The 12,591-nt window shown below is 57.9% G+C and overlaps 3 protein-coding genes across 4 annotated transcripts in view; 1 reads left to right on the top strand and 2 right to left on the bottom strand.

Moving 5' to 3' along the window:
- On the top strand, positions 54-1,867 carry PTRH1 (peptidyl-tRNA hydrolase 1 homolog). Its single transcript, NM_001258431.1, is given in 5 exon segments — positions 54-150; positions 517-736; positions 989-1,088; positions 1,238-1,283; positions 1,384-1,867. Coding segments are annotated over 5 exon segments (645 nt in total). The 5' UTR covers position 54; the 3' UTR covers positions 1,567-1,867.
- CFAP157 (cilia and flagella associated protein 157) lies at positions 1,643-6,362 on the bottom strand. The gene is made up of 9 exons (XM_021069345.1): positions 5,937-6,362; positions 5,306-5,577; positions 4,471-4,624; positions 3,742-4,009; positions 3,267-3,397; positions 2,885-3,035; positions 2,477-2,640; positions 2,139-2,325; positions 1,643-1,834 (listed from the first exon to the last, which is right to left on the bottom strand). Exons 1-9 carry the CDS (start codon positions 6,176-6,178, stop codon positions 1,763-1,765), a joined length of 1,641 nt encoding a protein of 546 aa, XP_020925004.1. The 5' UTR covers positions 6,179-6,362; the 3' UTR covers positions 1,643-1,762.
- Positions 9,747-12,591, bottom strand: part of STXBP1 (syntaxin binding protein 1) — an 89,682-nt gene continuing 86,837 nt past the window's right edge. Inside the window, exon 20 of one of the 2 annotated variants that reach the window (XM_005660443.3) lies at positions 9,747-11,692. Coding sequence is in view for 1 of the 2 variants with exons in the window: in XM_003122169.6 (XP_003122217.3) it covers positions 11,610-11,692 (83 nt within the window). In the remaining variant the exon portion in view is untranslated. The remainder of the gene's footprint in view (positions 11,693-12,591) is intronic. The other variant, XM_003122169.6, reaches the window with a different exon arrangement.

Genomic DNA, 12,591 nt, shown 5'->3' with positions numbered 1-12,591 from the left:
GTCAATAGCTGGCTGACGTCAGGAGGCGGGGTCCGGACCGTGAATGGGGGCAACATGCCGCCTCCCCGCCTCTCGCGCGAGGGTCTGTGGCTGAGTCGGGCCATGAGCCGGTGTGTTTTGGAACCCCGGCCCCCGGGGAAGCGGTGGCTGGTGAGTGGAGTAGGGGACGGCAGCGTAGGGGCTCCCAGGACTTAGCTCCTGTTCTGTCTCCAGGGCATAGTCCCCCCAGTTCCTTGTCTCAGATTTATCCAGAAATGGGTCCGATGCTCAGATGGGCTCCAAACTCCCAGGAACTCTGCTCCTGGACCGGGGCGCCCTGCCTGTCCACCGGGGGAGGAACAGTTTCTACTCGGCCTTCTGGAGTCTCCGAGGATTCTTGGGCCCCTCTTCACGCCCCTTAACCCACTCCAGCCCTGCCTTCTATTTACCTTCCTCTGCTTTGGGTCCTGGGAAGCGCTGTGAGATAGAGGATGGGTTAGAGTTGTTCGACCTCAGTTTCCCCGGCACCACCCACAGGTGGCCGGCCTGGGGAACCCTGGATTGCCCGGCACGCGGCACAGCGTGGGCATGGCAGTGCTCGGGCAGCTGGCGCGGCGGCTGGGTGTGGCAGAGAGCTGGGCACGCGACGCACGCTGTGCCGCCGACCTCGCCTTGGCCTCGCTCGGGGATGCCCAGGTGGTCCTGCTCCGGCCGCGGCGACTCATGAACAACAACGGGCGCAGCGTGGCTCGGGCAGGTGAGTTGATGGCCCCCGGGGGTGGGCTGCCGGGAGGCTGCCAGAGCCTAGGCTGCCACAGATCGGTTCACCTGGAGCTCCAGATGCCTGTTGAGCTCCAATTGCTGCCTGGTCTTGGGTAATTGTGAGAGCCTCAATTTCTCTATGTGACAAGTGGAGTGAATTGCTGCCCCGCCTCAGGGGAGCCTTCAGTGGGGACAGCCCATCTGGGCGGATCAGCAGTAACCAGGCCCTCTCTTCCCCTGTGCCAAGCGGAGCTGTTTGGGCTGACTGCTGAGGAGGTCTACCTGGTGCACGATGAGCTGGACAAGCCACTGGGGAAACTGGCTCTGAAGTTGGGAGGAAGCGCCAGGTGAGGCCCTGAGCTGGTCAGGCTGGGATAAGGAAACTTGTGTCCCAGTTGGAATGGGGCAGGGTTGCCGACCCCAGTGTCCACAGGGCATAGGGTCAAAGGTGATGGGGCCAAGGAAGCCCTAACTGACCTTCTCTCATCCCTTGCAGGGGCCACAATGGAGTCCGTTCCTGTATTAGCTGCCTCAACTCCAATGTGAGTCAGCCCCTCTATCCTGCACGGAGTGGGGTGGGCCAGTGCAGGGTCCCCACCGGTTCTCACCAAAGCTCCCTGGGCCCCTCTGGCCCCCTTACAGGCCATGCCACGGCTGCGGGTGGGCATCGGGCGCCCGACACACCCAGACACAGTTCAGGCCTACGTGCTGGGCCGCTTCTCCCTCGCCGAGCAGGAGCTGCTGCCTCCATTGCTGGAGCGTGCCACCGACCTGCTCCTGGACCACATCCGTGAGCGAAGCCAGGGGCCTACACTGGGCCCCTGATGCCAGGGGACCCGGCTGTCTGCCTGACTGTTGTGCCCACATACCCAGCCACGTCCAGAGAGGTGCCACACCAACCTGTGGTATCTGTTTTTTATGTTACACTCCTCGGGGCTGCCCCAGGCTGCCTGTGGACTAAAGGGGAGACTGGCCGCAACAGTCCTTTTCTGGGATAGGACATTGGTCTTCTTTCCATGTCCTACTTAGAAAGTAGTGAAATTCCAGGAAGACTGAACTTTTTGAACTTTTTTGCAGAACCAGAGGTATGGATCTGTAAGAATAAAGATGCCAGCCTGGAAGCCGAGGCTTCCTTGGGTGGGTTCCCACCTTTCCCCACCACCTCCCATGGAAGAGGGGCCCACAGGGTCCAGCAAGCCCCCCTCCCCCCTCCCAGGGGATGTGTGGGTATGTCTTAGCCCACTGAGGCTTAGTCACACCTTTCTTCAGCCCATTTTGCAGATGGGGAAATGGAGGCTTAGAGAGGTGAAGCCACACAGCTGCGGTGTGGCAGAGCCATGATCTGCACCCAGGGCTGGCTGCCATCCTGCTGTCGCCAGGGCCCCTGGCTCCCTCACCTGAGGGATGCTGTGTGCCCGAAAGCCGCCCACACGGGTGGTGTGTGAGAGCAGCCTGAGGTCCTCAGGGTTGGGTGGGATGTGAATCCGTCGAGGTACCAGGCCCAGATCCCCTGGCTGGTAGGGTGTGATGCTGGACAGCTGCTGCAGCAGAGACCCCGTCCCGAGTGGCTGGTTGCTGCGCTGGCTATGGGGAGGGGGCTGGTGTCAGCATCTCCGTTTCATAGATGAGGAAGGTGAGATTCAGAGAGGCCCTGAGGAGCCAGATTTCTGGCCCAGGCTCAACTGACAAGTCCCATAGCTGCTGCCTCTGAGGTCGCACAGGGTAACTCACTCACCCCTCCTCGGGCGGACCCCAGGGCTGGTGGCTCTCCTGGCCAGGGGACACAGCCAGCTGGGGGCTCAGGACCATGGCCGAGCTGAGCATGACCAGCAGGTGCTGCAGCATCTCCTTGCGCTGCAGCTGGAACATTGTGTCACCATCCTCCCCTTCTGGCTGCATCTGTGGTAGAGATGTGGGTGGGCTCAGGCCCTTAGTGACCCCAGCACCCACCTGGGGTTGGAAGACTCCCTCGAAGGGATCTCTGAAGCGCAGAATCAGAAAAGGACAGACTTGCCCAGAATTTCTCAGGGGAAAGATGGGGCCCCTGGCCTGGCCATCCCCTGGCGGCCCAGTTATTGCTGAGCAGTTTCTGTCCTTGGCGTCATCCTCCCCTGGCCCCCGTTCCCACCTCCTTCCCGTTTACCTGCACGATGTCCCGTAGGAAGGAGGTGGCCTGGGCCAGGGCCGTCTCCAGGCTCACCCGAACCTTCTGCTCTTTGGTCAGCTCCTGCTGTAGCCTCTGCGCCTCAGCCTGCTGCCGCTCCAGCTGCAGGTTCAGCTGGTCTCTCTGGGTCCTGGGGGCCGGATCCAGACAAGTCAGCCACCTCCCCGTTCAGTGGCGGTGGGGGCTGCCTTTTCTCCCCAGCCCACAGGGGCCCTCGGCCATCCCCAGGCCTCAGCCTGTTTGTCAGATGCATCCTCGGGGCCCCTCAGGAGAAGGAAAGTCGCTGGCCCGAACCACGTGGCCACAAAGAGGGGGCGGGTTTCCCACCTGCTCCCGCCACTTGCCCATCTGCGGGCCGCACCTCAGCACCTGGTTGTCCTTCTGCAGCTGCAGGAGGTTCTGCTCCACCTGGCTCAGCAGGAGGCGCAGCCGCTCGGCCTCTGCTGTGCCCTGCTGCTGCTCGCGGCACTTCTCCGTCAGCATGAGGATGATCTGCAGTGTGGGCAGGTGGCCGTGCCCTGAGCCCGCCGCAGGTGCCACCCCCACCCCCCGCGCCCCTGAGAGGCCAGCGGAGGCCCTGGGAGCCCCGCACCCTCCCTGGACAGCAGCTGGGTCCCCGGGGATGGGTTCCCCTTCAACCAGTTATGGGGGCTTTAAACCAAATACGAACCAGAGAGGGAGCCAGAGCCTGCGCACGGAGAGCCCCATCCCTCTCGCCTCCCTCATCCTTTGGCTCCGGGCCCCGGGCCACTGCTGCCGGGCGATTCCCACTGCCCTAGGGTTCCCTCCTGCTTTCTGCGCCAGACGCCCTGAAACGAGGCCCCGGAGGGGCACACCTTCTGGTGGCCTCTGCTGTGCCTGGCCATGACCTTCTGGGAGTCCTCCAACAGCTCCAGCTCTTGGGACAGTTTGCCCTGGGTGCCCCGGAGCTGCTCGTTCTCCCGCAGCAGCTGCAGGCCTCGCTGGGATATCTGCGCCAGCTGCAGGGTCACCGTGTTGTTCTCCAGGATGGCCCGCTTGGTGGTGTCCCACATCTGGCTGGTGGCCACCTTGCGGAACTCGGTGGCCACCATGTTCACCCGCTGGATGATCTCCTTCCTCAGTCTGATCAGGAGGGGTGGGGGGAGCGGGCAGAGGGGGCGCAGGCCTCAGGCCCCTGCCCCTGTGAGGGTCCCCAGAGTGCCGAGGGCCACCGCTAGGCCCTGTCCCCCAGGAGGGGCCAGGGCCACACGCAGGAGCCTTTTGACTCCACACCCATGGTGCCTTTGGGATGTTGAACCCTATCAAAGTATCATTAACTATTAAATAAGCATAATTTAGGACACACAAAAAATGGCAAAAGGAAGTCCAGGGATTCTCCAAGGCTGGCGTGAGAACCGGGACCCCGTTTCTTTCCTCCCGCCCCCCGATGAATCAGCCAGGACTGCGAGCAGCAGCAGCTCGGGGCGTCAGGGAGCTAGTGCAGTCCCCCCTCGATTGGCAGCCGAGGCCGGCGGAGGTCTGAGGATCGGGCTGTACTTGGGTCCCAGCGGGGGCGCCCTGGGACCTGGCACCGGCCCGCCCACCTGTCCTTGTCCAGCACCGACTTCTTCTCCAGGTTGTGTACGTAGTCCTTGTATTCGCCCTCCTGCTTCCGCAGCTGGTCCTCCATCAGCATGAACTTCTCCATGAGTTCCTCTTTCTGCAGCCGGAACTCCTCCAGGGCTGCCAGCTTTCCCCCTGCCCCACCCGCACGGCACAGGCCTGGTGAGGGGCTGCCTCCAGGGAGGGGAGGGGAGGGCCCCGCGGGTGGGGGCAGGAGGGGCCTTGAGCGATGCCCCCCCCAACACCTCTCCATCCAGTACGACCAGACCCCTGCCCCCACACGTGCCATGCGCAGTCCTGCCCACCTTTATGGATTCGTCTGGAATGCCCTTCCTCTCCTCCATGAATCTTACAAAGCCTGGTTCAGGCTCTGCCACCCCAAGAAGCCTCCCCTGACACTTCTCTCGTGAGAGTGCCCGTGACAATGGCCACTGAATTTGAACTCCCTCTCTGGGTCAGGCACTCATGCTGTCATTGAAACTCACAACCAGCTGGGTGACCTTGGGCGAGACACTCCACCTGCTCAAAGCACTTCCTCACCTACAAAGTGGCTGGTCACGAGAGTATTTCCTGCCTCACAGGATTGCTGGGACAATTACGACGGAAGACAGGTGCGGGAAGCCGCACAAAGCTGTTACTCAAGGTAGACGTTTTATCCCCATTTTCCGGGCAAGCAAACAGGATCAGCGAGACGTGTTTGCCCCAGGTCACAGAGGTAGGCAGTGGGAGCGCTAGGGTTTGTCTCAAAGAGCCGGAGACGTGGATTCCCCACCCCCCTGGCGTGGGCCCCCAGGCTCGCCCGCCCGTGCCCCTCACCCAGAATGATGTTCTCAGTGGTGAGCTGGTCCTTGGTCTCCTGGAACTCGTGGCGCACCTGGGCCAGCTGGGCCTCGAAGGCATCCTTCTCCATCTCCTTGGCCAGCTGCAGGCTTTGGAGCTGCTCGTTGAGGTCGGCGATCTCGTCCACCCGCTGGTTGAGCGTGCGCTTGAGGAAGGCCACAATCTCCTTCTTGTTGTTGGCCAGCTGCTCAAACTCCTGGCGAGACAGCTTCTCCTGCACGGCCATCTCATCCCACTTCCGCTGGTACCTGAGGCAGGTGCAGGGCAGAGGTCCGGGAGCTGGGCTGCTCCCTGGACCCTCCTAGAGCAGGCCTTTGAGGTTCCAGCCTCATCTCCCCCTGTGCCCCCTGATCAACGCTCAAGACCACAGCCAGCACCCATGCTCATGACGTCACTAGAATGAAAGCTCCGTGAGGGTGGAGCCTCTGTCACATGCACCACTGTGTCCCCAATACCTATGAGGAAACAGGCTGGGGTGGGGTAGGGTCTGGACCCTCCCATGGGAGGCCAGAACACAGGTCACTGAACACTGGCTGAGCCTGCACAGCGGCAGCTCTGAGCAGGACTTCTGACCCAGCAGGCGCAGCCTCCCTGCCTGCCCACCCACCGGGCCAGCCTGTCTTCCAGGTCTCGGATCTGGATGTGGTAGAACTCTCGAGTCTCTTCGTTTACGGGCATTTCCATGGACTTGTAGGCCAGGCTGAGGTCCTTCTTGCCCCCTTTCTTCTTCTTGACCTCGGGCTCCTTGGCCCCCTTGCCTGCCTTTTTTTTCGGAGCCATGGCTGGTGGCAACCACTCCTCCAGGGCCCCTTTAAGAAGCCAGGTGGTTGCTAAGGAAGTTGGTCCCATACATAGCAACAAGCTGAGGCTGTGAGGTAGGGCTTAAAGGGACCTTCCCTCTTCCTGGCAAGGCTGGGCTTGGGAGACCACCCTCCTGCTCCAAGGCCAAGAGTGCTACAGAGGCTGTAGGCCTGGGTGTGCCAGGCCCTGGCGTCTCAGAGAGTACTGGGCATACTTTTGGGCTTTGGGAGACCCCTCCTTCCCTCAAGTGGAAATAAGTGGACATGGGAATATTAGAGTGGGTCAGAGTCCTAGAAATCACCACCCTGCCCCTTGGTGCAGATCGGAGGTGAGGCAGTTCCCACCGTGGCTCAGCAGAAACCAATCCGACTAGCATCCATGAGGACGCAGGTTCGATCCCTGCCCTCGCTCAGTGGGTTAAGGCTCCAGCATTGCTGTGAGCTGAGATCTGGTGCTGCTGTGGCCACTGGCTATAGCCCTGGTTCAACCCCTAGCCTTTGTAGTGACACCTCCATAAAAACTTCTAAGCAGAGTTTGGGGAGCTTCCATATGGCACAGGTGCAGCCCTAAAAAGACAAAAATAATAATAGTAATAAATAAAATAAAATTTATATGCATCTTTGTTTTTTTGCCCTCGTCTTCTGCCACAGGGCCCCTAAAACCCTTCCAGTTTCCTGAGTGAGGGGAGTGTCTTTTGCTATTTGTAACAAGCCCCTTTCCACATACCTGAGTTTATGCTAATGAGGTGATGGAGGGGCAATAGCTTCAGGACGGGGGGCTGCTCACCGGAAAGACCAGGCTTTCAGGATTAGAGGGTTAGAACTTTCAGCAGCTACCGACTCCCACCCCTGACCTCTGGGGAGGTGAGAGGGGCTGGCGATTGAGTTCAATTACCAGTGGCCAATGATTTGATCAACTCTGCCTTTGTAGTGACACCTCCATAAAAACTTCTAAACAGAGTTTGGGGAGCTTCCAGGGTGGTGAACCTATTGAGTGCTGGGAGGGTGGTGTGCCTGGAAAGGGCATGGAACTCCTGGGTACCCTCACACCCTCTGGCCCCCTGCCCACATGTTGCCCCATGCATCTCCATCTAGCCGCTCCTGAGTTGTGCCTTTTATTTTTATTTTTTTATTCTTTTGTCTTTTTGCCTTTTCTAGGGCTGCTCCCGCGGCACATGGAGGTTCCCAGGCTAGGGGTACAATCAGAGTTATAGCCGCCGGCCTACACCAGAGCCACAGCAACGAGGGATCTGAGCCACGTCTGCAACCTACACCACAGCTCACAGCAACACCGGATCCTTAACCCACTGAGCAAGGCCAGGGATTGAACCTGCAACCTCATGGTTCCTAGTCGGATTCGTTAACCACTGCGCCACGATGGGAACTCCAAGTTGTACCTTTTATGATAAACCAGTCAGTAGAGCGCTTTCCGAGCACTTTAGGTTGTTCTAATGAATTAGCAAACCCAAGGAAGGTGTCACGAGAACCCCGGAATTTGTAGTCAGCTGGGCAGGTGTGGGCAGTGTGGACACCCGGTTGGTGGCTAATGTCGGAAGTGTGGGTGGTTTCATGGAACTGAGCCCTTCCCTACATAAATCCCTTGGGTAAGAACAGACATAACTGTTGGACACCCAGGTGGTGCCAGAGACTTGGGGAGATGGTGTGGAAAGTGTACATTCGGCGTCAGAAATAAACATGCTCACTCCCAATTCTGCAAACTGCTAGTTTTACTCTGGGGTGGGCGTACTCCTCTGGGCAGGCAAGATGGGGGCTCCCTCTCCTCTTGGTTCCTAGTCGGGGGGCTACACGTTCATCCTGGGAGGGACAGACTGCCGCCCTTTCTCATCTTCTCCCTCCCATGTTGCAGACTCTTCCCCACACAAGCCTACCTGGAGAGGTGCCACTCCAGGTGTGGCAGGTTAAAAACACCTGCACCCGGACAGCCCCCAACCCCACCAGCTCCTAGGGTGGAGGTTCTGCACCAGGAGGGGCGAGCTAAGAGCAGGGGCTGCCAGCTCCTAGCATCCCCTTATAGAGCAGGTGTCATTCCAGGAAAAGTAGGTCCGCCCCCAGCTTGGGTGAAGTCACTGTCTTCGTGCCTTTGTTTCCCCATCTGTTAATAGGGCTAATGATGACATCTAACCCCTAGAGTTGTTGAGAACATTCAGCAAGATACATAGGGAGGAACTGGCTGCAGCTCTCGGCCTGTCCTGGTTCAGGTTGGCCCAGTGACCGAGTCAACACCCTATGCCTTGGTTTGTTTCACAGCACCCAGCCCCTGCAAGAGTATTTAACACCACTGGAGACTGTTTTTTGTGTTTTTGTTTTTTATTTCTTTTTAGGGCCGCACCCGCGGCATATGGAGGTTCCCAGGCTAGGGGTCTAATCAGAGCTACAGCTGCCAGCCTACACCACAGCCACAGCAATGCCAGATCCGAGCTGCATCTGTGACCCACACCACAGCTCATGGCAGCACCAGATCCTCTTTAACCCACTGAACGAGGCCAGGGATCGAACCTGAAACCTCATGGTTCCTAATTGGATTGGTTTTCACTGGGCCTCAGCGGGAACTCCCCACCGGAGCCTTTTTGGAGGAATGGCCTGCAGGCTCCATCTGTGCTGTGTCATAGGAGAACCAGGTCTTCTGCCAGGAGCATAGGAAGGGCCAGGCTTGTTTGCCACTGGGCAGTGACGGGGGGAGGGGGTGAAATGGAAAGAGGTGCCAGACACGCTGGGTCAAAGGCCATCAGGAACAGTCGGAGAGAGATGATGTTCCCTGGCTGGAGGGAGCTTCGTGTGTTACTGCATCTCTCTGAGCGTTTCCATCTGTAAAATGGAACCCACCCAACAGACAAGGTACGTGAGGGGCCTGCCTGGAGCAGGGACTCAATAAATGTCACTGTCATCATCACCCCCCTTACGGCAAGACAATAGCCTGGTTCTGAGGACACACCTTCCATGGTGCATCCATGGCCTTGACTAGTTGGCTTGGACTAGTTGGCTTTCTTAACGCCATGAGGGAGAGGAGGACCTGAATGAGAGAGTGACTTGGACAAAAGAGTAGAAACAGAAGTTCCCACAAAGGACGCCACTGCCCTGGGTCCAGCATTCGTTCTAGCAGGTTTCCAGTGTGACCTCAACCCTAACTGAAGGGTCTCCTCCCCACATCGGGCCAAAGGCCTCCCAGTCTCCCCAGGTCTCGAACAGGCTGCATGACCAGCAGGGGACGCGTCCTACATCTGCAAAGACGTTCCTGAGAAGGCTTGATGGTGTGGCCGCAGGAACAGAGACGGAGGGCAGTGACACTGATAAAGTGACCTCATCCTGTGCCCTCAATGCACCGCCACCACATGCTGGAGGAGGGAGCCCTGCCATCTCTGAGATAGAGACACATCCTCTATAGAGTCACAGGACGATGGAAGAACAGCCTCATCTCAGGCAGTGGAGTTGCTTCACAGATTCTCCCAGACATGAAGCAGCCCTAGGTCCTAACCAAGGAACCCCGACCCGGGTCCAGAAGGCTCCAAGCCACAGTCAGGGTGGCTGGGCTCCTCCCCAGAGGACCACGGAGGGAGACTTTTCTCCTTCCGCTCCCCAAAGTAAAACCGGACCGCCAGTCACCCTGGACACCACGAATGGGCGCTGATTTATTTATTTATTAGACTTGAGTGCTTTAGTACAGAACGGTACAGAGATGATACAGTTTGTGCTTCAATACTTCCAAACACTGAGATTCTGATAATTTTCAAGGTAAACAAGTTTCAAGACAGACTAGCTTTTTTTTTTTTAAAATATCCTTTTGATAAATTATTTTTATATAAATAACAGAGAAAGGAAAACTGACGTGTTGGTCACACAAGGTCCTGAAGCATGAGCATCGTTTGTTTGGTCGAGGATCCGGGGGGACAAAACAAGCAGTGAACGGGAAGAAACAAACCAAGGCAGGTACCTACAGTCTGTCCGAAGGAAATAAGATCTCGTCGGGGTGGGGGGGCGGGGAAGAAGGGAGACAGACCTGAAAACTAATCTGAGTGCAGAGGGGAGATTTCAAAGCCTTGAGAAGAGAACGCCACGATGCATCTAACGGGGCGGGCGGCGGGGTCGGGGGGGCATATTCTAAAAGGGAAGTGGGGGGCCTCGGGGAACTAGCACACACCACGTTTGCAACGACGACGGCACGAGACAGGAATACACGCACAGTCTGCGGGGAGTTCAAGGGAGCGGGGCGAGGGACATTTTTGTGACTTCCACTGTCATTAGAGTTCACGACAACAGCAGCAGAACAAATAGTGCGCTCCCTTCTGGAGAGCGAGCTGCTGAGTCCTGAGGACGCCGAAACATCCTTCTTGCATTTGCGTCTTTGATTTCTGCATGAGAGCTAAGTTTTATACAGCTATGTTTTTATACAGAGAATAAAATGACCCTTTTTCTCTTACAAGCACGATGATGACATAGGACCCCACGCTACACAAATGAAAGAATTACGAAGTATCTTAAACTGAGGATAATCTGAGTGGGAACAGGGTCCATAGCAATCCAGCGGTTTGAAGCCTCAGGGGCACAGAGCGTGCTCTATAGGAAAGGGCCTCCACCAGGAGCCTGCAGAACCCACTTTGTTCTACTCCTTTCCTGCCCTTTGGACTCTACCCAGGCTGACCCCTTGGAGAAAGAGGAGCTCTGGTGCGGGGGTGATGCCTGGGAAGGATGGGTTCTGGTCAGAAGGACCAGGTCTCACTGCTTCTCCAAGAGACCCAGGTCCTCAGGGGGCGCTTGCTCGTCACTCATCCGGGCACAGTGACAGAGACCGCGTGCCAACCCGCACCCAGCACCCAGCCTGCCTTTCCGTGGACACCTCCAGCCCCCACCCCGCACCCAGGGGAACGAGCCCCTGGGGAAAGCTCCAACCTCACGCGTTGTCAGCTGAGTGTCACTCCCAAGCTTATCTGGATGAGAGCCAGCACCGAGGGGTGGGGACTGGGCTGGGACGACAGAGGACTCCTCAGTTTGAAATACTCCAACGGGCGTCGCTGTGATTCCCGGGAAGGACAGGAGCAACCCCAAACGGGTTTCTAAAAACACCCAACCGGCTACCTTTCCGGACGCAAGCAATTTACACACGTCACGCTGGGTTATGTACAAGGTCATAAAATCATGACTCACGGGGAGGAGCTGTCCATTCATCCTAACCAGCAACCGAAACCCATCGGCAGCGTGTCTCTTCCAACCGAACTGCTTCTCTAGGATACATATAGAAGATACTCTTTTTAAAAAACACAATGCATGATTTCGTTTCAAACGAGAAGAGGGCACCAGCAAACACGAGAACGCAGCGGCGACAGCGCCGGCCGGGCGTGCAGGGCTGGGGGAGGCGATGGAGGGACGGGGGTCGTCGGCAGAGTAACCGAGGCGGTCAGCGGTCGGGGCTGCGAGCACTTCGGGGACGGGGTGCGTTGGTTTTTGGAGGGGCGGCTTATTTTTTTTTAACTGCTTATTTCTTCATCTGTTTTATTCAGTTTCTTCAGCGTGTCCAGCAGTTTCTGTGGGGTGAGAATGTGCGTGGATCCTGGGGGAGGCAGAAGAGACCGTGAGCTCGTGGGCGCCTGGTTTCGCACTCGTTTCCCCGGTTCCTGCCCGTCTCGGTTCCCAGAGCTGCAGCCGCTCCCCCTCCCCCACCCCGGCCTGATCTAGTGGAAGAGGGGAGGGGGCTGGGGACAGGGTTTTGGGCCACATCACTATAGGCCTGGGGAGGGGGGCATTTGGGGCCTGTGGATAAACAGGACACATCCTCTGGCTCAGAAGGGGCCCCGGGCTGGACCAAGGAAGGAGGAGCCTCTCCGCCAGGGCTCAGCACCATCGGCCAGGGGACAGGACAGCTGCGCTTCTAATTTTCTCCCGGACTCAGGGGTGAAACAGGGAGAGAAATTCCAAACCAGACAGCAGGGGAAGAGGCGGGGAATGGGGCAGGGGTTGGCTTGGGGACCATGTGGGCAGAGAGCGGGGCAGGCAGGGAACAAGGGGTCGGACAGAGCACCCTGGGGAAGCCGGTGACCTCCGGGCGCCAGCTGGTTGGGATGCTGTGGCGGGAGGGACCTCAGGTGTGAGAGGGGAAGGGCCGGGGTACCTGAGGCCTTACCTTGCAGAGACCGCGCATTGTAAGAGGTTAGAAATGCTTGCAAAAATTTAAGCTAATGGCATTAGATATACGTCTACGGCAAAAATAAAAAAATAAAAAAATAAATGAAGTCCTTTTCGGAAGGAGAACGAGAGATCGAATATAAGTGCAGTAAAAAAAGATGCATGGATCGTGTGGTTTGGACATGGACTTGCTCAAACAGAACGGAAGTGACTGACATGTGAGCATGAGGCCTGCACGCATGCAGCAGCAGGAGGCTTCAAAGGGAGAGATCCCGGTGGGAGAAGAACTGAACAAAAGAGATCCGTACTTGAAAATGTGCCTCCCTG

This window comes from Sus scrofa, chromosome 1 (genome assembly GCF_000003025.6).
Source record: "Sus scrofa isolate TJ Tabasco breed Duroc chromosome 1, Sscrofa11.1, whole genome shotgun sequence".
NCBI classification, from domain to species: Eukaryota; Metazoa; Chordata; class Mammalia; order Artiodactyla; family Suidae; genus Sus; species Sus scrofa.
Note: the sequence above shows the minus strand (reverse complement) of the source record. Positions and strands in the feature narration are given on the sequence as shown.